The following is a 22,878-nucleotide window of genomic DNA, read 5'->3' as shown; positions in this document are numbered from 1 at the left end:
TAATAATGAGGGAAATTATTGTTCATCAGTTTCTGAACAAACTTAGTGAAATTATAAATACCAGAGAATAGAAAATATACTTTGGTATAAGTATATTTGGTATAAGTAAACTTACTTACCAAAGTAAGTATACTTTGGTATAAGTATATTTGGTATAAGTAAAAATGAGCTTTTCCTCTAGTAATAGGAGCAAGTAAGAGTAATGGAATAAGAATTAAGTGAAGAAAAAAGAGTAAACCAGCATTGGAAAGTCCGTTCCAGACTACTCTGATATGTTAATAAATTACATTTGAAAATGTAAAGAAATTGCCTTTGTGTTTTCTGTGTACTCAGTTTCATCTGGAAGTATTGGATCCTCCTGAAGTATTACATAGAGCTGTACTGTCCAATATGTTTAGGTATAGAGCATTTAGAAGGTAGATCAGAATCGAGATGTGCTGTAAGTGTAAAATACACACCAGATATCAGACGGTGTGAAAAAGAGAATATGAATGATCTCATTAATAATCTTATATTATTATGTGTTAAAATTATAGTATGTTGTGTATATTGGGTTAAATGAAATATTAAAGTTTATTTCACTATTTTTTTCCTCTAAAGAATTTCACTAGTAGAAGAGTTTGAATTACGTAAGTGGCTCACATTATATTTCTGTTGGAGAATGTGAGCTAGGTTTTCATGGTAGATTGTATCAAACAATTTTTTTAGGAAAATAATGAGAATGTTGAGTAAGAGTTCTTGTGCCAGTTGTTGAACAAATGGAACTGCATAAAAATACGTAGAGGTTGTCACCAGTTCTACATTTTATTTTATTTATTTATTTTTTACCAGTTATACGTTTTAAAAAGTGATTTCTCTGGACTGTTTTTCAGTGAAAAGTTTGGATTATTCATTTATTTGCTTCCTTATTCATTCAACAAACATTTATTAAAGGCCAGTATATGTAAGACGTTAAGAATCTTTTTGCTAATATGTTCTCAAATATTGTTTGTATTATTGTTGTATTTAAATTAAATTATTGTATTATTATACATCAAATACGTTTATAGTATATGGATTACTGTACTATGCAGTACAGTAGGAAAAAATAACTAAATGGGGAGCCTATAAAACAATTATCTATGACTAATATTATCTATGATAATAGTAATTGACCACTAATAAGTGCAAACATCATATTCTACCAGAACTGTAAAATCAAATTTACATTTCAACCCAGCACACAGATCTTTCTAAGAATTTACTAAATCAATATGCATTTTTTCAATATGCAGTTAAAATCAGGTACGTTGATTCCTAATATCAAATTTATTTTACTGTGATATCACTAGGAACTCACTATTTTCTAGCTAGAAGCATAGCACCAACCCCTTGTTAACTTTGAGGCAAAAAATAGGGGTGAAATAATATAAACTAGAAACTTTAAAATAATGTTTTTTATTAAACTATCTGATGAAAGTATCCTTCATCTAGTAAAGATTCTTTTTCCTGTATAATGTCCTCATGAATAAAAAATTGAGAGATTGGGGGGGGGGCACCTGAGTGCTTAAGATGGTTGAGCATCCAACTCTTGATTTCAGCTCAGTTCATGATTCAAGGGTCATAAGATTGAGCCCCGCATGGGGCTCTGTGCTGAGTGTAGAGCCTGCTTAAGATTCTTTCTCTCTCTCTCTCTCTCTCTCCCTCTGCCCCTCCTTCACCCCACCTCTCCCACCCCCATGCACTCTTTCTAAAATTTAAAAAGGGGGGGAGGTGGAGATTTGAAAATAAAAAAACAAAATAGCTATTGAAAAGTTACATAATAATGATTTTTTTCCCATAACAAATTGCAGAATACTTTTTCTTTTCCTACTCCCTTTTGTCTACCCCTTTAGCTTCTATTTAAACTTTGGCGAACTAATTCTATTTAAAACTTGACAATTTTCCCTTAACTTTATGTTCTTCTTTTTACTGTATGTATATAGGAAAGAGGAAAAAAATGAATCACCTCAGTTTAAATGAAAGGAAGGAATCTACAACAAAAGACAATGATGAGTAAGTTTGTTGTTTTTAAAATAATTATACACGTGTCTTTTTAATTTGTTTTAATTTACACTCAAATTAGTTATCATATATAGTGCAACAATGATTTCAGGAATAGATTCCTTAATGCCCCTTACCCATTTAGCCCATCCCCCCTCCCACAACCCCTCCAGTAACCCTCTGTTCTCTATATTTAAAAGTCTCTTATGTTTTGTCCCCCTCCCTGTTTTTATATTATTTTTGCTTCCCTTCCCTCATGTTCATCTGTTTTGTATCTTAAATTCCTCATATGAGTGAAGTCATATGACATTTGTCTTTCTCTGACTAATTTGGCTTAGCATAATACCCTCTAGTTCTGTCCACGTAGTTGCAAATGGCAAGATTCTATTCTTTTGATTGCCGAGTAATATTCCATTGTATATATATACCACATCTTCTTATCCATTCTTCCATCAATGGACATCCGGACTCTTTCCATACTTCGGCTATTGTTGATAGTGCTGCTATAAACATGGGGGTGCATGTGTCCCTTCGAAACAGCACACCTGTATCCCTTGGATAAATGCCTAGTAGTGCAATTGCTGGGTCATAGGGTAGTTCTATTTTTCATTTTTTGAGGAACCTCCATACTGTTTTCCAGAGTGGCTGCACCAGCTTGCATTCCCACCAACAATGCAAAAGAGATCCTCTTTCTCCGCATCCTCACCAACATCTGTTGTTGCCTGAGTTGTTCGTGTTAGCCATTCTGACAGGTGTAAGGTGGTATCTCATTGTGGTTTTGATTTGTATTTCCCTGATGATGAGTGATATTGAGCATTTTTTCATGTGTCAATTGGCCATCTGGATGTCTTCTTTGGAGAAGTGTCTATTCATGTCTTTTGCCCGTTTCTTCACTGGATGATTTGTTTTTTGGGTGTTGAGTTTGATAAGTTCTTTATAGATTTTGGATACTAACCCTTTTTCTGATATGTCATTTGCAAATATCTTCTCCCTTTCGGTTGCCTTTTGGTTTTGCTGATTGTTTCTTTCGCTATGCAGAAGCTTTTTATTTTGATGAGGTCGCAATAGTTCATTTTGCTTTTGTTTCTCTTGCCCCCGGAGACATGTTGCATAAGCAGTTGCTGCAGCCAAGGTCAAAGAGGTTTTTGCCTGCTTTCTCCTCGAGGATTTTGATGGCTTCCTTGTCTTACATTTAGGTCTTTCATTCATTTTGAGTTTACTTTTGTGTATGGTATAAGAAAGTGGTCCAGGTTCATTGTTCTGCATGTCGCTGTCCAGTTTTCCCAGCACCACTCGCTGAAGAGACTGTCTTTATTCCATTGGATATTCTTTCCTGCTTTGTCAAATATTAGTTGCCCATACGTTTGTGGGTCCATTTCTGGGTTTTCTATTCTGTTCCATTGATCTGAGTGTCTGTTTTTGTGCCACACACACATGTGTCTTGAAAGAAAAGGGTCATATTTGTAAAAGTAATAATGTAAGAGAAATAACTTATTTGCAGAAATTAAAAAAGTTTATATCTGAGTTGAAGTATTCTTCTTTTCTTTTTTTAATGTTTATTTATTTTTGATAGCATGCACAAAAGTGCGTGCCCGAGCATGGTAGGGGCAGAGAGAGAGGGAGACAGAGGATCTGAAGCAGGCTCTGCACTGACAGCAGAGAGCCTGGTGTGGGATTGGAACTCACAAACCATGAGATTATGACCTGACACTTAACTGACTGAGCCACCCAGGCATCCCTAAGTATTCTTTTCAAAGAAGAAAATACTTTGTGGTGTATTTTACAGTGTTCATGTGATCATGGTATCTGATATCTTAATTTTAATACTCATTGAGCCCAGTTTCCAAGCCCATGAATAAGAGACTAGCTTAAGGTAAAACTGAGGAAAATGCCCTTTTCAGATTTTACATAGGTGGAAAAGTAATACATTGTCTGGGAACATAATGCCTAACAAAGATCTGGCTCAAGAGCTAGGAACACAATGAATGAAGCCAGCAGAGTAAGGGATCCGGAGGAACCTAGGGGACCTATATGCCAGCATCCAACTGTTTTCATATTGGCCAGCCAGTGTTGCCTTGAATGAAGATATTATCTACAAAAATCTACTTTCCACATATGTTCTGGGAAGAATACTTACATCTATCCAGTGAGGCTGGAAAAATTGAATTAAGCAGAATAGGGGGTTAAATTTTCAAAGTAGTTCATATGTTCAGCTCATTTACCCTTTCCGCTATATGGGCTGTGTGCCACACAATGTGATGGATGGGTAAAGATGAAGAAGATGAAGTTTCTACCCTTTGGGAGCTTATGGTCTTATGCTGTAAGTTCGCATACCTTTCCAAACTTAGAAAAAGGTTATAAGGTATGTTTCAAAATGTTTTTTAAATCATTTGAGTGGAATTCAGAATGCATTTTCCATACAAACAGTGTTGTAATTTGTGGTTATAACCCCAGAAGTCTATTTTTTCATAATGTAGCTGAACCATAGTATTAGTCTAGGTTAAAATATACAAAAATTGAATGACATTTAGAGTACAACAAGGACAAAGGGAAGAGTTTCTCAAAGAAATTTTCTTTGTTTGGCATCTCGTACGTTATTGTACCCCTTTAGTCTGTTTTTACTAGCTGCTTTTCCTAGCCATGTTCCCCCAGCTCCAAATCTTTTCATGTACCCTGTCCCACAAATATTTTTGTTGTAAATTACTACTCCTTCCTTTCCCTAAGCAAAGTTCCCATTTCCTCAGTGAAATCAATCTCAACTAGATATTGAGAGACAAGCATTCTCTTTTTGTTTAACTTATTTAGTGTCTTTTTAAATTGGCAAGATATATAGATGTAAAAATCTCAAATTGTCCAAAAGGACATACAGTGAGAGCAAGTGGCAAGTAACAGTTTTTGAATCATGTATAATCTTATTTTGAAAGCAGATACCTGTGAAACCAAATGAATTTCTGATATAATTATATAAAGTGTAACAAACTTAGGAGTAAAAGTAGGCAGTGAAGGAGGAAATGTTTTGAAACAACAGCAATACCGCATAAGAAGCCAAACTTACCTTTGCTTTCCTCCCAATCAGCTCCTCTTAAGCTACTCTAACTTTTTATACTTTCTTCCCTTCCTTATTTTTCTGAACCCATCAATTTGCTTATATCCAGATTTTTAACAACAGCTCTCATAGCGGTGGGCTTTCAAGTAGCAAGGGAGGAACAAGAACCCTTGTTATGGTTCACTTAGGAATTTGCCTATATTTTTAATTTCTAAAGATCGCTGTTATTTATGTATGGTACTCCATGACTAGATACTAAAATTAGTGAACTTAAGGACAAGCCAAGATATTTTTCATTAGATAAAAACTATGGCTTGCTGATTGTTTTTTCCACTCATAAAATTATTCAATCCTAGTCAGTAAAGCCATTTACCAGCTTTAGTAATGGGTTCTTCATTTATTCCACTTGTTTAAATTTCTTTTATTATCCTGTAAAGCCATTCTAAAGACTTGGGTTTTTTTTTAATCTTAAATTAAATTGAACATTTCACTTTTGTACATCAATTTTAAATGATCATAGCATTTTATATTTTGTTTTGGCAATTGTGTAGGTTAGGGTTGTCCAGAGAAACAGAACCAATAGCAGATACATATATATGTAAGAATATAATAATAATACAGTATTAATAAAATATAATATTTAAAGATAATAAAATGGTATAGATATAATTCTTAATTAAAATGTATTGATAATGAGATATATATGTGTGTGTGTGTATATATATATATATGTATATATATAAATACTTGCATATATAGAGATACATTGATTAGGAAGAATTGGCTCATAAAATTATAGAGGCTAAGTCTCACCATCTACCATCTGCAAGCCTGAGACCCAAGAAAGCCAGCAGTGTGATTCTAGTTCAAGTCCAAAGGCCTGATAATCAGGAGAGCTGATGGTATAAATCCTAGTTCAAGAGCAGGAAAAGAGCAGTGTCCCAATTCAGGCAGGCAAGCAGGGCACCAATCCCCCCTTCCTCCACTTTTGTTCTATTTAGCCCCTCAACAGATTGAATGATGCCCACCCACACTGGGAAGATAGTCTACCTTACTTAGTTTTTACTAAGATGATTATACTGTGGTGATTTTCTAACTCCATCCTTCCTTCTATTAGTCGGCCTTTTTAAAATTCATGAGTTCATAGTGATAAAGGTTTTTTCCTTGCCTTCCCTCTTTCCATATTCTCACCTCTTCTCAAACATTAGATCTTTGGTTCCTAACAGCAGCAATATATTTTCACATTTGCTCATTCTTATCACATACACAAAATAGTTTCAGAATTCATGCACTCATAGGACTACTAAAAACAAAACTGCAAAGCACTCAAGATTTGTTTGCAATCTTTTGTTGTCTTTAATAAGACAACTAATAATACTGTTGACAGTATATAGTCAAATTACTGTTCCAAAACTACTTGGATTAGTTCTTTAAGTTTTTTTTAATTTTAATTCCAGTATAGTTAACATACAGTGTTTTATTAGTTTCAGGTGTACAATATAGCAATTCAAGAATTCTATACAATACTCAGTGCTCATCATGATAAGTGTACTCTTAATCCCTATCACCTATTTCACCCATCCCCCCACCCACCTCCCCTCTGATAACCATCAATTTGTTCTCTATAGATAAGAGTTTGTTTCTTGGTTTCTCTTTTTTTCCTTTGCTCATTTGTTTTGTTTCTTAAATTCCACATATGAGTGAAATCATACAGTATCTGTCTTTCTCAGACTAACTTATTTTACTTAGCATTATACTCTCTAGCCCCATCCATGTTGTTACAAATGGCAAGATTTCATTCTTTTTTATGGCTGAGTAATATTCCACTGTATGTATATGTGTATGTACATCTTTATCCATTCATCAGTCACTGGACACTTGGGCTGCTTCCATAATTTGGCTATTGTAAATAGTGCTATAATAAACATAAAAGTACATGTATCCCTTTGAATTAGTGTTTTTTTATGCGGGGGTGGGTAAATACCCAGTGGTGCGATTACCAGATACTAGGATAGTTCTATTTTTAACTTTTTGAAGAACTTCCAAAAACACTGTTTTCTACAGTGGCTGCACCAGTGTGCATCCCCACCAGGAGCACACAAAGGTTCCTTTTTCTCCACATTACTTGGATTAGTTGTTTGTTTGAAGAGTTAGTTATTCATTTCAAGTGGTTAGGTTCTCCTGTTTCTGTTTGTACTCAATTTAAATATTCTCATCTTTTTTTATTTAATTTCACTCTTTAACTCTGTAAAACATTAATATGTTCCAAAAGCCAAAACTTTACAAAAAAGTATGTTCAGAGAAGTGTCATTCACTGCCCCATTCTTTCTACCTACTCCCTGTAGGTAACCAAATTCATTAGTTTCTGGTTTACCTTTGCTATGTTTATTTTTATAAAATTAAGTCCTTTCATTTCTTTTTTCTGATTTCTCATTTCATACAAAGATGGCATACCATGTATACTTGTGTATGCTTTTTGTTTTTCAGTTATGTATTTGTCCTCAGATGACACCCTGTTAATCAACTTAGCAAGTTTAAAACATAAGAACTCTTCCAATAGGAAAATATGGTTCCATGTTCTAGGTTTAAATGTTTTTCCACAGAAAACAAGCCATTAGTGACATGTCAATAAAGCTCATTTATAAACAAACACCTACACATTACTATTTTATGTGAACTTCCATATCCTTTATATGCTGAAAGGAAAATATATTATATAATTCACTGCCATTGGCTTTTTCTTCCTCTTGGCAGTTTGCTGCTGCCTACTGTCATTGCTCTGAAAATGCAATAATGGTGACCGTCCTTTTGTAGGGTTTATTTCCATTAAACTTCTTATTTTCAGCCTGTAGATTGACATGCTACTGTGAGAAGTGAAACATAGAGATCATGTGTACCCTTTTCCCCCTTTCCTGACATGATAACATCTTGCAAAACTGTAGGACAGTATTACAACCAGGAAATTGACATTGCCACAATCCACTGATTTTTATTCAGATTTCTCAAGTTTCACATGTACTCTGTGTGTGTGTGTGTGTGTGTGTGTGTGTGTGTGTGTGTGTATTTAGTTCTATGTAACTTTATCACATCTAGTTTCAAGTATCTGCCACCACAGTCAAGATACGGGACATTCCCATCACCACAAAAATCCCTCCTATTGTATAAAGCTTATTTTTAACCACTGGTTTATTCTCTTGTAGACATAAAGGTAATTTTTTAGATTAAAAAAAAAAAAAATTCAGGGCACCTAGGTGGCTCAGTCAGTTAAGCGTCCAATACTTGATTTCGGCTCAGGTCATGATCTCATGGTTTGTGGGCTCGAGCTCCACATTGTGCTCTGCACTGAGCGTGGAGCCTGCTTGGGACTCTCTCTGTCCTTTCTTTCTCTCTCTCTCTCTCTCTCTCTCTCTCTGCCCCTCCCTGCTTATGCTGTCTCTCTCTCTCTCTCTTTTTCAAAATAAATAAACATTTTAAAAAATTCCATACTAATTCAAATAAAACCTTTATCATTGTAATGAATTATGCCAGAACTGGGTTTTCTATTTGTATGTTATGTATACAATTAACTATGATAGGTAGCCACTGTTCAGAATTCTATGTCTGAGTTTCTCTTTACTGTGTTTTAAGTATTCAGTCATGCAACAGGAATCTGAGTTATGAATCACTTTCTCCTTAAATCAGGATCTCTAGGGGTGAGTTAGTTGAAAATGCTTGTCAAGGAGGGATGCCTGGATGGTTCAGTTGGTTAAGCATCTGACTCTTGATTTAGGCTCAAGTCATGATTTCATGGTTTGTGGGTTCAAGCCCTGTGTCGGGCTCTGGGCTGACAGTTTGGAGCCTGCTCTAAGGGATTCTCTTTCCCTCTCTCTCAATAAAATAAACTTAAAAAAAAAAAAAGAAAATGCTTATCAAAAACTTAAAAATGAAAATAAAGTTATGCCTATATTCTGTATATTTATTAAGAGACTTATTTTTCAGCTGTTCAAAATTTTTGACATGGAAGAATGAAAAATTTTCCCCAAAGATCAGTAACAAGATAGCCATGCCCATTTTCACCACTGGTGTTCAACATTTTACTGGCAATTCTAATCAGAGCAATTAGAGGGAAGGAAGAAAAGGAGGGAGGGAATGAAGAAAGAAAGGAAGAAAACAAAGGCATCCATTTGGAAAGGAAGAAATAAAACTATCTTTATTTACAGACAACAATAAAGTACCTAGGAATAAACCTAAGTAAAGTGGTAAAAGATCTATACTCTGAAAACTATACAACACTTATGAAAGAAATTGAAGAGGACACAAAGAAATGGAAAAACATTCCGTGCTCATAGATAGGAAGAACAGACATTGTTAAGATGTCTGTACTACCCAAAGCAATCTACACATTATACATTTAATGCAATCCCTACCAAAATACCAACAGTGGGGCTCCTGGATGGCTCAGTCAGTTAAGAGTCTGACTCTTGATTTTGGTTCAGGTCGTGATCTCATGGTTCATGGGTTCAAGACCCACATCAGGCTCCGTGCAGAGCTGCTTGGAATTCTCTCTCTCTCTCTCTCTCTCTCTCTCTCTCTGCCCCTTCCCCTCCCTCCCTCTCTGTCTGTCTCTCTCTCTTTCAAAATAAATAAATAAACTTAAAAAAAAATACCACCAGCATTTTTCAGAGAGCTAGAACAAACAGTCCTAAAATTTATGCAACCACAAAATGTATGGAACCACAAAAGACCCTGAATAGCCAAAGCAATCCTGAAAAAACAAAACTGGAGGCATCGATTCCAGATTTCAAGCTATATTACAAAGCTGTAGTCATCGAGAGAGTACAGTCCTGGCACAAAAATAGACATGTAGATAAATGGAACAAAATAGAAAATCCAGAAATGGACCCACAGCTATATGGTCAACTAATCTTGGACAAAGCAGGGAAGAATATCCAATGGAAAAAGACAGTCTCTTCAACAAATGGTGTTGAGAAAACTGGACGGCGACATGCAGAAGAATGAAACTAGACCACTTTCTTACACCATACGTGCAAATAAATTCAAAATGGATGAAAGACCTAAATGTGAGACAGGAAACCATCAAAATCCTAGAGGAGGACACAGGCAGCAACCTCTTTGACGTTGGCCACAGCAACTTCTTACCAGACACATCCCCAAAGGCAAGGGAAATAAAAGCAAACTGTTGGGACTTCATCAAGATAAAAAGCCTCTGCACAGCAAGGAAACAATCAACAAAACTAAAAGGCAGCCTATGGAATAGGAGAAGATATTTGGGAATGACATAACAGATAGGGGGTTAGTATCAAAAATCTATAAAGAACTTACCAAACTTAACACCCAAAAAACAAATAACCCAGTTGAGAAATGGGCAGAAGGGGCGCTTAAGCATCTAACTCGATTTCGGTTCAGGTCGTGATCACACAGTTTGTGGGTTCAAGCCCTGCATCAAAGCCTGCTTGGGATTCTTTCCCTCTCCCTCTCTCTGCCTCTCCCCCACTCGTGCACATGCTCTCTCTCAAAATAAATAAACTTAAAAAAAAATGGGCAGAAGACATGAATAGACACTTTTCCAAAGAAGACATCCAGATGGCTAGCAGACACATGAAAAGATGCCCAACATCACTTATCATCAGGAAAATACAAATCAGAACCATAATGAGATTACCACCTCACACCTGTCAGAATGGCTAAAATTAACAACATAGGAAAAAGTAAGTGTTGGTGAGGATGGAGAGAAAAGGGGAACCCTCTTGTGCTGTTGGTGGGAATGCAAACTGGTGCAGCCACTCTTGAGAGCAATATGGAGGTGCCTCAAGAAACTAAAGCTAGAACTACCCTACAATCCAGCAATTGCACTATTAGGTATTCACCCAAAGGATACAAAAATACAGATTTAAAGAGGAACACGCACCCCAGTGTTTACAGCAGCATTATCAACAATAGCCAAACTATGGGGAGAGCCCAAATATCCATTGACTGAAGAATAGATAAAGAAGATGTGTGTGTGTGTGTGCACACGCGTGCGAGTGTGTAATGGAATATCACTTGGCCATCAAAAACACTGTAATCTTGCCATTTGCAATGATGTGGATGGAGCTAGAATATATTATGCTAAGCAAAATAGGTCAATCAAAAAAGACATACGGTGTAATTTCACTCATGTGAAATTTAAGAAAGAAAACAGATGAACATAGCGGAAGGGAAGGAAAAATAAGACAAGAACAGGGAGGCAAACCATAAGAGACTCCTAAATACATAGAACAAACTGAGGGTTGCTGGAGGAAAGGTAGATGGGGGATGGGCTAACTGGGTGATGGGTACTAAAGAGGGCACTTGTGATGAGCACTGTGTGTTGTATATAAGTGATGAATCACTGAATTCTCCTGAAACCAGTACTACACTGCATGTTAACTAAAATTTAGATTTAAAAACTATATGTAAAAAAAAAAAGAAAATCCCAAAGAATGCACATTGACTATGTTCCTTGTTGTTTAACCCTGAATAATTAAATAATTTGTGTTTTGGTTTCCATATCTGTAAAATGGAGATAATATTTACCACAGAGAGTTATTTTAAAGGTTAGAATATAGCTTATAGCTTATAAAGTAACAAGTATAGTGTTTTGACTTTAGAAAGAGCTCAAAAAAATTTAGCAATATATTTCATTATTACAGTCCAGCTGTCATCCAAAATAATCAGTTTAGATAAATAGAATTAATTAGATAAATAGAGGTTCCGTGACCTATTTACCTTTTTCTGTATAAGACATAGAAAGTATTAGGAGGGTAAAGAAAAACCTGAGGATTTTGTCCCTTTTTTTTTTTCCTTTCCTTTTAGAGAGAGGCAGAGTGCAACCAGAGGAAGGGCAGAGAGAGAGGGAGACACAGAATCCAAAGCAGGCTCCAGGCTCTGAGCTGTCAGCACAGAGCCTGACGTAGGGCTCGAACTCACAAGCCATGAGATCACAACCTGAGCCAAAGTCAGATGTTTAACCGATTAAGCCACCCAGGTGCTTGGGATTTTGTCCCTTTAACGTTCACATAACTTGCAGGTTTCTTGAGGTTTTATACAAAAACCGTCTCTTACAGGTAGTGACTTTGATATAAGTTTTTAGTAATGGAATTAATTAAAAGTTCATTTGTAGCCTTTGAGAGTGTCGGTAGAGTAGTAAGGCAGAAATCTGAATATAAGAGTTTAATTTCGGTATTGAAGAGTAGAGACTGTATCAGACCATTATTTTGAGCATTTTTTTGATTTGTGAAAAAAAAGAGTATTTGTTAAATTAAGTAAAAGGAGAGTTAAGCAGCATCAGGGACCCAGCAAATCATATATGTACTTATAATATTGACCATCAATACTGCTGTAAAATTTTCGTAGCGTTCATAGCTTAGTCCAGAAAGTAAACAAATAGGTAGGAAATCCAGGATTGCACATTAGAAGGACATGTGTGTGGCAGAAGGTTAACGGGCTGAGTAATTAACCTTCTTTTTTCTATTTGTAATTATCCCCAGCCTTATTGAAGTATAATTAACAAATAAAATTGTATGTATTTAAAGTGTATAACATGATGATTTGAAGTGTGTGTGTGTGTGTGTGTGTGTGTGTGTGTGTGTGTGCGCGTGCGCGTGCGTACCCATTCGAAGAAACTGGTTGCCATCAAGATGGGAGGAGCTGATTTCATTTACGAAGAAGTAAAAGGAGGAGGAGGAGAGGAAAAGAGATTAAAATAAAGAGGGGAGTCACCTAACTGGCTCAGTCAGTGAAGCATGTGATTCTCGATCTCAGGGTCATGAGTTTGAGCCACATATGAGTTTAGCCACATTACCTAAAAATTAAATTAAATTTAAATTAAAAAAAATAAAATAATGGGAATAAAAAAATAAAATAATAGTGTCCACCAGTTTACTTGGTCTTGCAGTGAAGACAAGTTTCCCTCCAAAAGCAGCTTACGCATGTGAAGGATATCTTAAAAAAGTTTCCCCAGATATTTGATACTCAGTTCCTACAGCTCTCCAAGGCTGTCAATAACAGTTTGCTTAGCTGAGCCCCTCAATAATATCTTAACTTGAGAGAGAATTGCTAACAGGTCTTTTTGGGATGCTACATTGCACAACTCCTGGGGGCACCATTCACATCTTACTCTATCTGAACAAAGCTTCTTGGAGTCATTCAAGATGGCAACGCTGCAGAACCCACCCCCACACAATTCCATGAGGGTCAACAGGGAATATCATCAGTTCCTTAAAGTATGGTAAGACAGTGTAGAGAGGCTCCGTCACTTCAGTCCTCCCAGGAAAAGAATGCAAGGTAAAGAACCCTTAGGATTGCTTCTCATAGCGAAGTAACGCATTTGCCTCAGCTATAGCCCCCTGAGGTAGTTGGTGATCATTGGTATAATGTAGGGGAGTCTGGAGGTTCCCAGCCCTGAATGGGAGTCATTTAAAACCTCTTGCTCCTTCAGACTCTCAGAGCTCAGTGGAAGGGGCTGGAATTCCTTTATGACACTCTCTCTCCAACTGAAGTTCAGGTGGTAAGCAAGCAAGGCCTTAGACAAGTGACTTTTAATTGAAAGTACATAATAATAGGGTCACCTTGGTGGCTCAGTTAAAGTTGAGCATCTGACTCTTAATCTCAGCTCAGGTCATGATCTCACACAGTTCATGGGTTTGAGCCCCAAGTCGGGCTCTGCCTGGATTCTCTCTCCCTCTCTCTCTGCCCCTCCCCTACTGACGTACACATGCTCTCTCATTTTCCTTACCTAAGTTTTAGCTTTTGCATAAATAACTGTCTCTCCATTCCTTGTTTGCATACTTAATTAATCTATTTTACTTGGTTGAAACATACTGTACCTATTCATCATGTATGAAAATTTAACATATTTGTCTTATTTGTAATAGCACAGAAATGTTAATAGAGAACACTGATGTGATTTTGAAAAGCATTTAAATAGAATTTCTAGTTTCTCTCATAAAATCAATAGTATAGATTTGTGGTCTCTGAAACAGTAGTCACTAGCCAGCCACACATGGCTAATGAGCATTTAAAATGTGACTAGTCTGAAATGAGATGTGCTATGAATATAAAGTACATACCGGATTTTGAAAAAAAGCATAATGGAGAGGATGTGGAGAAACGGGAACCCTCTTGCACTGTTGGTGGGAATGCAAATTGGTGCAGCCACTCTGGAAAACAGTGTGGAGGTTCCTCAAAAAATTAAAAATAGACCTACCCTATGACCCAGCAATAGCACTGCTAGGAATTTACCCAAGGGATACGGGAGTGCTGATGCATAGGGGCACTTGTACCCCAATGTTTATAGCAGCACTCTCAACAATAGCCAAATTATGGAAAGAGCCTAAATGTCCATCAACTGATGAATGGATAAAGAAATTGTGGTTTATATACACAATGGAATACTACGTGGCAATGAGAAAAAATGAAATATGGCCTTTTGTAGCAATGTGGATGGAACTGGAGAGTGTGATGCTAAGTGAAATAAGCCATACAGAAAAAGACAGATACCATATGATTTCACTCTTATGTGGATCCTGAGAAACGTAACAGAAACCCATGGGGGAGGGGAAGAAAAAAAAAAAAAAAAAAAGAGGTTAGAGTGGGAGAGAGCCAAAGCATAAGAGACTGTTAAAAACTGAGAACAAACTGAGGGTTGATGGGGGGTGGGAAGTAGGGGAGGGTGGGTGATGGGTATTGAGGAGGGCACCTTTTGGGATGAGCACTGGGTGTTGTATGGAAACCAATTTGACAGTAAACTTCATATATTGAAAAAAAAAAAGCATAAAATATCTCATGAATAATTTTTATTGATTACATGTTGAAATGATAATACTTTGGATATATTGGTTAAATAAAATATATTATTAAAATTAAGTTCACTTATTTCTTTTTACTTCTTTTATTGTGGCTACTAGAAAACTTTAAATTACATATGTGGCTTACATTTTATTTCTATTAGACTGCACTGATATGGATTATCATATGCAGCTATGAGACTATATAAAATTGGAAAAGACACTAAAACTGCAAGAACAAGGGAATGGTTAAATCATCTTTGGTATGTTTACTAGGTACAATATTGTGCAGCCTTTAAATTATAAACATATGGGTGATGTGGCCAAAAACAAATATGTAATATTATATTAAGGGCAGAAAGTATGATATAAAGTTATAGAAATTTAAAATAAAACAAAAACCTAAGAGAATTTTTCCAGTATGGTAACATGCTAACTAGAGATAGGTTCTGTAGATAAGATTACAAGTGAAGTTTTCTTTGTTTCCAAATTTAATAGAGTGCCTTTGTAATCTTTTTCACACTGAAATATATGAAACCCATAAAACTTCTTTTTCTATTACAAAAATTACTGGGTAACACTGACTCACAGATTTCGATGGTGTATTAGTGTTCACTTTGAGAAGGGAGCAAGCCAACTAACCACATCTTCACATCCTCTCCCACTGCTCAGCGAAAATCCCAAAGATAGGGTGATTGGTCACATACACTGTGTTTGTAAAGGGATGAAAGAATGATGGAGGAACATTTACATCTTCTACCGCTTTTTAAAGAAAAGAATTTGAAAAATGAACCTAAGATCTCTTAAAAAGAATTAAAGCTGTGAAAATGACGTGCTGTGTTTAAATGCTGATCTTGCTAAATATGTATATTTTTTCATTTATAGATTCATGGTGTTGCTGTCTCAAGTTGAAAAATCATCAGAAGAAATCCTCGAAATAATGCAAAATTTAAGTAGTATACAGGTTTGCTTTTTTTTTTTTTTCCTTTGAGATGTATAATTTTTCATATATCTCCTACCCCATTTGAAAAAAGAAGATAGGAAAGAAGCCCTAAATTGGAGAATCCAATCCAGGAAAGAACTTACAGGGAATATGTCTAGTTACTTTTTATGTAGGAATTTCTTTTCTTATATGAACATTAATTAACCATAATATTTTAGTAAGATCTGGCTTTTTCACATTTAAAAGTAAATTTGTGGATCTTGTTTAGTGTTTTTAATAAATTATTTTTATTCAGGCATTTTAAAGCTTGCAGTAGTTGACCTACCAGAAAAAAAGTTAAACTTCCTACCACAGAATTCAAGTTTTTCAGATGAAAGAAACAGTAAACTGTATTTTTACTAGACTTGTCAGCAATGTTGTATTTCTAGAGAACTTAACTCATTTAAGATGTCTTTCTTTTAGGCTTTGGAGGGCAGTAGAGAGCTTGGAAAGCTCATTGGTATCTCCCGTATGTCATGTTTCTTCTTACAAAAAGAAATGCAGAAAACGAAAGAACTAAGTAAGAAAAATTCATGAGTTTTCAATGGCATCTCCATTCCTTATTTGCAAACTTATATATGTATTCTAATATTCTCAATTTTAGAGATAAGCCTAATAGTTTTTCCCATATTTAAATCTGATAGACTTTTTTATCTATGGCACTACTGGACATGTATTGAAAATATTATTTAGAAAATCAGAAGCCATATATCTTTTACCACGATATGTTATTTCAGGGATTCTTGCTGAATATGAAGGGAAAGAATATGCCTTTGCAAATGAATATCAGGCTTTTTAAAAATTTGGTGCTCATTATTTAAGGAAGATATAATAAGGTATTGCATTTTGTACTTGAAATCTATGTGTATTACTTACAATTATTTTTTTTCATTAAGTTATTCTAAGATGAGAAATTATTTGCATTCCACGTTAGTTCTTAACATGGGATTTTTTTTTTTTTTTTTTTTTTTTAGTGACAAAAGTAACAAAACAAAAACTCTTTGAAAAGAAGAGTTCAGGACCTCCCAACAAAGGTAAAGAGTTGTGTTTTAATTTATAAAAAAAAGATCCTTTCATCTCATTTCACCATTTAAAACCAATCATCATGAGCCCTTTTTTAGTGTGATCTTCTAAAAAATCATGAATCCCGTTTGAAAAACCTTATACTGGATTTGGCAGACTATGATAACTTCCCTGATGATTAAACTTTTAAAATATCTTTTGAAATACAATTTTCAGTTTAAGATTTAAATTTGGTCTTTTTATTAAAAGTTCTTGAGAATACAGACAAATAGGGGCAACAATGCATTAATATATAACAATTTTTGGTGTTGAATTAGGATTATACATTGCATAAAAAGTTACTCGGTAACCAGTGTTCTGAAAACTTTCAGAGCATTAATGATGTTTGATCTACTGTGAACCCATATGCCTCTGAGCATTTCACAGTATGGGAAACGAAATTAGCAGGTTTTCCCATAACACATGCATATCCATACCTCAGTAAGCAAAATGATCGTGGACTATAAAATATTAAAACCTTTAGACCAACTTAAGAAGGATCATTTTAATATTACTGACATCAATGCCATTTTGCAATCCCTGCAAACATATGAGGCATAACTGAAACCACTTCAGCCAATCTAGTATATGAGACTATATTTAGGATTATTTAGGATCTTTAACAAGTCTGTGGTGAGACTGCCGCGGGAAGTGTTGGGATTCCCTGCTGCTTACTTCCGAGGCCACCTGGGTAATTAATACAGGGCAAGCGCCCTGGCAGTACTCCTCCAGAACTCATGTGGGAAGAGAGCTGAGCAGGCTTCCTGAGCCTTTCAGTTGAGCAGCTAACTTCCGCCGTGATCGCAAGAATTTAAGAACATGAAAGCAGCTCTTAGAAAAGACTTGAGGTCTCTTCCCTCCTATACTGTGAAACTTGATTATAATGTGTAACTGGATTTCAGTGGTTTTAGTCTCCTTTAACATGAGAAATTTTAGAGGATCATAATGGGAAATTGTAATGATTATTATTTCCCATCTAGAGGAAATCTCCCTTCTTTATATTCTGTGCCAGTGGTATGAATATTTTTTTTTAATCTGTAATTTTCTAGAACTGACTACAATTAGGCTTTACATAGTTGGCTTTCACCAAGTTTTGAGAAATGAGGAAGGGAAAGTTGTAGAATAAATAAGTGAATCATTTTAATAATGGGAAAAAAAATTTCCAAAAGTATTTTTTCCCTCCCTGAACATTTATTAAGACATGTGGTAAAAAGTTGTCTCCTTTCAGTTATCTAGTATATACCAATTCTTTGTGTATATACATGACCAGCCTTAAAACTATTTTCTAGTATTTTAGGCATTAAAACTGACTTGCCCTTTACCAGGCCTTCCCTAAGGGCCAAGTGTTTGTTCATGTATAAAGGAGATCCTGTGACTAAATCATGTTTTAAAATTTCTAATAAGAATTGAATATTTGTTGTGGTGTAAATGAAAACTGAATTTAGATACATAAAATATGTAGTAGCTATGTATATAGATATATATTTTATATCTATATATATCACAATATATGTCATCTTCTGTTTCTGTTTCTTGGCAAGAGCTGCTTTAGCTCTTATATTCCCTGAGTTTATTCAAATCTTCATTAGCCTTTTAACTAATTTTTTAAAAGTATTGTTGTCTGAAAAATCTTTTGAAGGTTACTTTTTTTATAATATGAGTTTGAGTATTTTTACTGAGTGTTTTTCTTTCTCTCTCTGGTTCGTAATATATATTTTTTTTATTTTGGTGGTTTTATTTTGTTTTTGATTAAAGATGATAACACACCAACACATGCATATATACATATATATACATATATATACATATATATGTATATATATGTATATATGTATATTTGTGTATAACTTTTTTGCTGAGTTAATTTTTAACCCCTTTTATTTACACATTCATTTTACGAGGACTTTGCTAGTGCTTTGGCATGTGAAACTAATTTGCTTTGTATATACATTCCTTATTTAGGGATCAAGCCTTCAGCTTTTTATAGAAATTTCTAATGTACTCCTTTCTTTTACTATGCTATTATCTAGAATTGTTTAAATTTTAAAATGTTTTGGGAATATTCATAATATTAGAAATTATATAATATAAAAACAACTCCCATAATATGTATGGGATTTGTTTTATTAGGTACTGAATGAAAATAAGAACAGGGGCGTCTGGGTGGCTCAGTTGGTTAAGCGTCTGACTTTGGCTCAGGTCATGATCTCACATTTCATGGGTTTGAGCCCTGCATCAGGCTCTGTACTGACAGCTCAGAGCCTGGAACCTGCTTCGGATTCTGTCTTCCTCTCTCTCTGCCCCTCCCCCACTTACTCTCTGTCTCTCTCTGTTTCTCAAAAATAAATAAACATTGAAAAAAAAAATTTTTTAAGAAAAAAATTACTTGTTTTACTATCAAAAGAATGTCCTTCAGATTCTCATAAAATTTTCCTAGGATAGTTAAAATAGACAATATGAGGAAAATTCCAGCACTTATGCTATTGTTGCCCCTTCAGCTTGGTCCTTTAGTTCTATTTATTTTTCCATGTCAGGAAAAATAGCTTGTTTGGCATCCGTTGCAGTCTTTATGACAGGCAGAGCAGTATAATTGTAAAAATAACATGCTTAGTGATTTAAATAAATAGACATCTGACACACATTCTTAAGGCTTTATGTAACATTCAGGGAAAATTAAAACATACACAATAACATTAAAAGGTACACTGAGATTTTCATAGTTTTGAAAAGAACTGGACGTTGCAAATCAGGGAATGCTTTGATAGAGTATATGAATAAAAGAGGATCTCTCTTGCTAAGTACCATTTTCTTAAACAAAGGAAAGCTTTCTTTCTTTTTTCAGTTACTTAGGAAGTAAGCCTAACCTCACTTTCCTAAATAATATTGGCTTTATGACTCTTAGAAAAATAATGATATGAAAGGTCCTTTTTCTGTTAGATTTGGATGTGAATTTTCATAATTATTCTTAATTTGTTATGCTGAAGATTTAAAACATGACCATTCAGTGAGTTGATACAGATGGAATGTCACATTATCATCACATGGTAAGGCATGAAATTTATTTACTTTATATAATCAACCTCTACTTAAAACAACTTAATACAGATATTCCCAAGTCAATAGATGGCATTATATAGTACTTAGTATTTTCATTTTTTCTGCAGATATTAGAAAATACCATCATTGTTTGTCTATGACCAGTACTTCCAGTAAACAAAATGTTTTTGAAAAGAATGTAAGCAAATTGTAGAGCCATTGCCAAGATATGAAATCTAGACACTTAGCTTTAGTCCAAAACATATTTTATCTGTTTTGAGAATAATTGTGTAGGTTGCAGTATGCATATTTGAAATGAAATGTAACCATCTGAACTTTACATTGTTCAAAAAAGTTGATTGTCTCAACTGTTTGTAATACAAAATATTTCAGAATTTCTAGCTGTGGCCTTCAAAAGAAAAGCACAAACTATGTTTCTGTTTTCTTTAGCTAACTTACTGTCTTACATTGTAAAATTCATCTGGGTTATAGGATTTTAAAGTTTTCAGATTCTTGGACTAGAGGACAAATTTTAAACTCTTTCTGTTCTAAGACTATAAAGTAGTTTGATACTGCCTTTTCATTCCAACCATCCACTGAAGTATTTTTTAACTTAAAATTATGTTGTTCTTTCCTCCACTCAGTCTTGAAAAAGCATTTATCATGTCGGCCAAGTGATTTCACTCCCTAGAAGACTACTACCCTTTTAGTTTTTCATACCTTAACATTAAACAATATCTTTTTTCAGACAAATACTTCAGTTTTAAAAGCACTGGAGTCTGAAGTTTAGACATGATGAGCTTTAGAAGAAACAACAAAAATTCCTTCCTATGTCTTAACGTTCTTGGTTTATCTGGAGATAAAAAATGGAGGTATTAGTTTTGGTGACACAGATATACATTAATGTACAACTGTGGTCCTCAGCTCTGTATCAGGATTCAATTTTCATGTATGTTGTACATGGTTCATAGTTTTCCTATTAATAATGTTAATGCTCTTATTTTACACTGTTCATCACTGTTTTGGGGATACATTTTGACTGCTTACTTGAGATTTGTCTAGGATTTAAGGAAAAACAAACTGATTTATTACTTTTCAAAGCCTTTTAAATAATTTTTTCCATGATTTAAATTTTTGTATACTTCTCTAGAAGTATGATCACTTTTATATTTTAAATAATCCGTAAAAAAAAATTAAACCATAGATTTGAACTCACTTAATAGCAATTATGTGCTTAAGAGGTATAAATAACTTGTATCAGACGTTACGAATATCCAGGTGCTCCGTATGTGCTGATGACAACAAAATTGAAACGAAAGACAGTAATAATTCTGACTGGTTTTCTCTGCAGAAGATATTGATTATTTGTGTGTGGTGAGAGATTTGGAAAATTCAATTAAAGGAGTTGTGCAAAGGTTTCATAAATTTTCCTTCTACAGCATGTACACAGACATTGTTGCGTATTAAATCAATGCAGCACTTCACAATATATTTTCTTTGAAACATAAAAATAAATAACATTTAAACAGTTCTGCTTACTACAGAAACAAATTTTATTTTCTGTGAAGCATTTAGTCATGTGCTATCACTGACTCATACACATTTGCCAGCTGTAACAAATTTTATAGACATTTTCTCCAGAGACATATCTCACATACTATGAATTTTTAAATGAGCAAATGGTGAAGAAGGGATGTCAGCAATATAAAAATTGATCAGTTAAAAGATAAAAGCATAAGTAAAGAGATTTGTATGGTAGTCTTAATAGGTTTTATTAAATAAAAATACTATAAAAAGACAGTAATGAACAGACTGAAGACTAACCGTTTTTGAGGTGGAGAAAAATTATTCTGGCACATTTAGTAGAAATTGGTTTTATGTCACCTGACAGGTGAACATTTTTTCCCCCATTTTAACTCTTAGAGTAGTCAGGAAAGCTCCTCAAAAAAGAGTTAGATAAATTCTCTAAGTGGTTTATGTATTTTAAACACACATGGAGAATAATAAAGTAGATATTTATAGTGTTATATAACTAATTAAGTAGTTAAAGCAAGATTTCTGTGAAAAGTAAGTATTAGGTGATTTTTCCTCTAGCTCAGACCTCATATAGGAGGAAAGAAGTCATTTTAATTCATACTGTTCACACCTTATGCTTCAGCCCTCTGGAATCTCTCAGAACTCCAGGCCTTTCCTGCTCCTTTCTCTACCTAGATTGCTCTTTCTTCCTTCTCTGTCTAGCGAACTCCTGCTCATTCTTTAAGGTCAGCCTCAGATGTCACATCCTCTGTGACTCTCCCCAGCTCACCTAGGTAAAACGAAATTGCTTCCTCTTCTAGGCTTCTACAACACTTGTCTGAATGTTTATAAATGTATAGCGTTGTAGTGTCGCAGTATATTGTAATTGTCTGGTTACAGGGCTCCTTCCGGGCTCCTCCTTGGCAAACAAACAAAAGTCATATCTCTATATTGTAGCCTCAGAGCCTCGTATAGAACCTGGATAGAAGATCCACAGTGCATGTTCAATGAATGAATAAAAACAAATGCCATTCTAAGAATTTCTTAAAGGAAAGTAAATATTTTCAAATACTTAGAAATTGCTATCTCCTTACGTGCCTCATCCATTTCATACTTTTTGAATGCCTCTTGTGAGCCAGGCACTGTTCTAGCATTGGTGATATACTAAGGAACCAGACAGACCTGGTCCTGCCCTCAGGATTATAGAATCTGTCACAGAAGATAAGTAATTATAATAAAGGATAAGCATGTATTATAATAATAATAAGTTTTTTGGCACTTTCTTTTTTTTTTTTTCAATATATGAAATTTATTGTCCAATTGGTTTCCATACAACACCCGGTGCTCATCCCAAAAGGTGCCCTCCTCAATACCCATCACCCACCCTCCCCTCCCTCCCACCCCCCATC

At 34.8% G+C, this 22,878-nt stretch overlaps 1 protein-coding gene across 1 annotated transcript in view; it reads left to right on the top strand.

Annotated features, from left to right (window-relative positions):
- The window catches only part of LOC122225894 (integrin subunit beta 3 binding protein), a 68,457-nt gene that overhangs the window by 39,179 nt on the left and 6,400 nt on the right, over positions 1-22,878 (top strand). The window contains exons 7-10 of the mRNA XM_042948609.1: positions 1,965-2,034; positions 15,760-15,838; positions 16,280-16,376; positions 16,831-16,890. Coding sequence (XP_042804543.1) covers positions 1,965-2,034; positions 15,760-15,838; positions 16,280-16,376; positions 16,831-16,890 — 306 coding nt within the window. The remainder of the gene's footprint in view (positions 1-1,964; positions 2,035-15,759; positions 15,839-16,279; positions 16,377-16,830; positions 16,891-22,878) is intronic.

The sequence above is a fragment of the Panthera leo genome, chromosome C1 (genome assembly GCF_018350215.1).
Source record: "Panthera leo isolate Ple1 chromosome C1, P.leo_Ple1_pat1.1, whole genome shotgun sequence".
Lineage (NCBI taxonomy): Eukaryota > Metazoa > Chordata > Mammalia > Carnivora > Felidae > Panthera > Panthera leo.
Note: the sequence above shows the minus strand (reverse complement) of the source record. Positions and strands in the feature narration are given on the sequence as shown.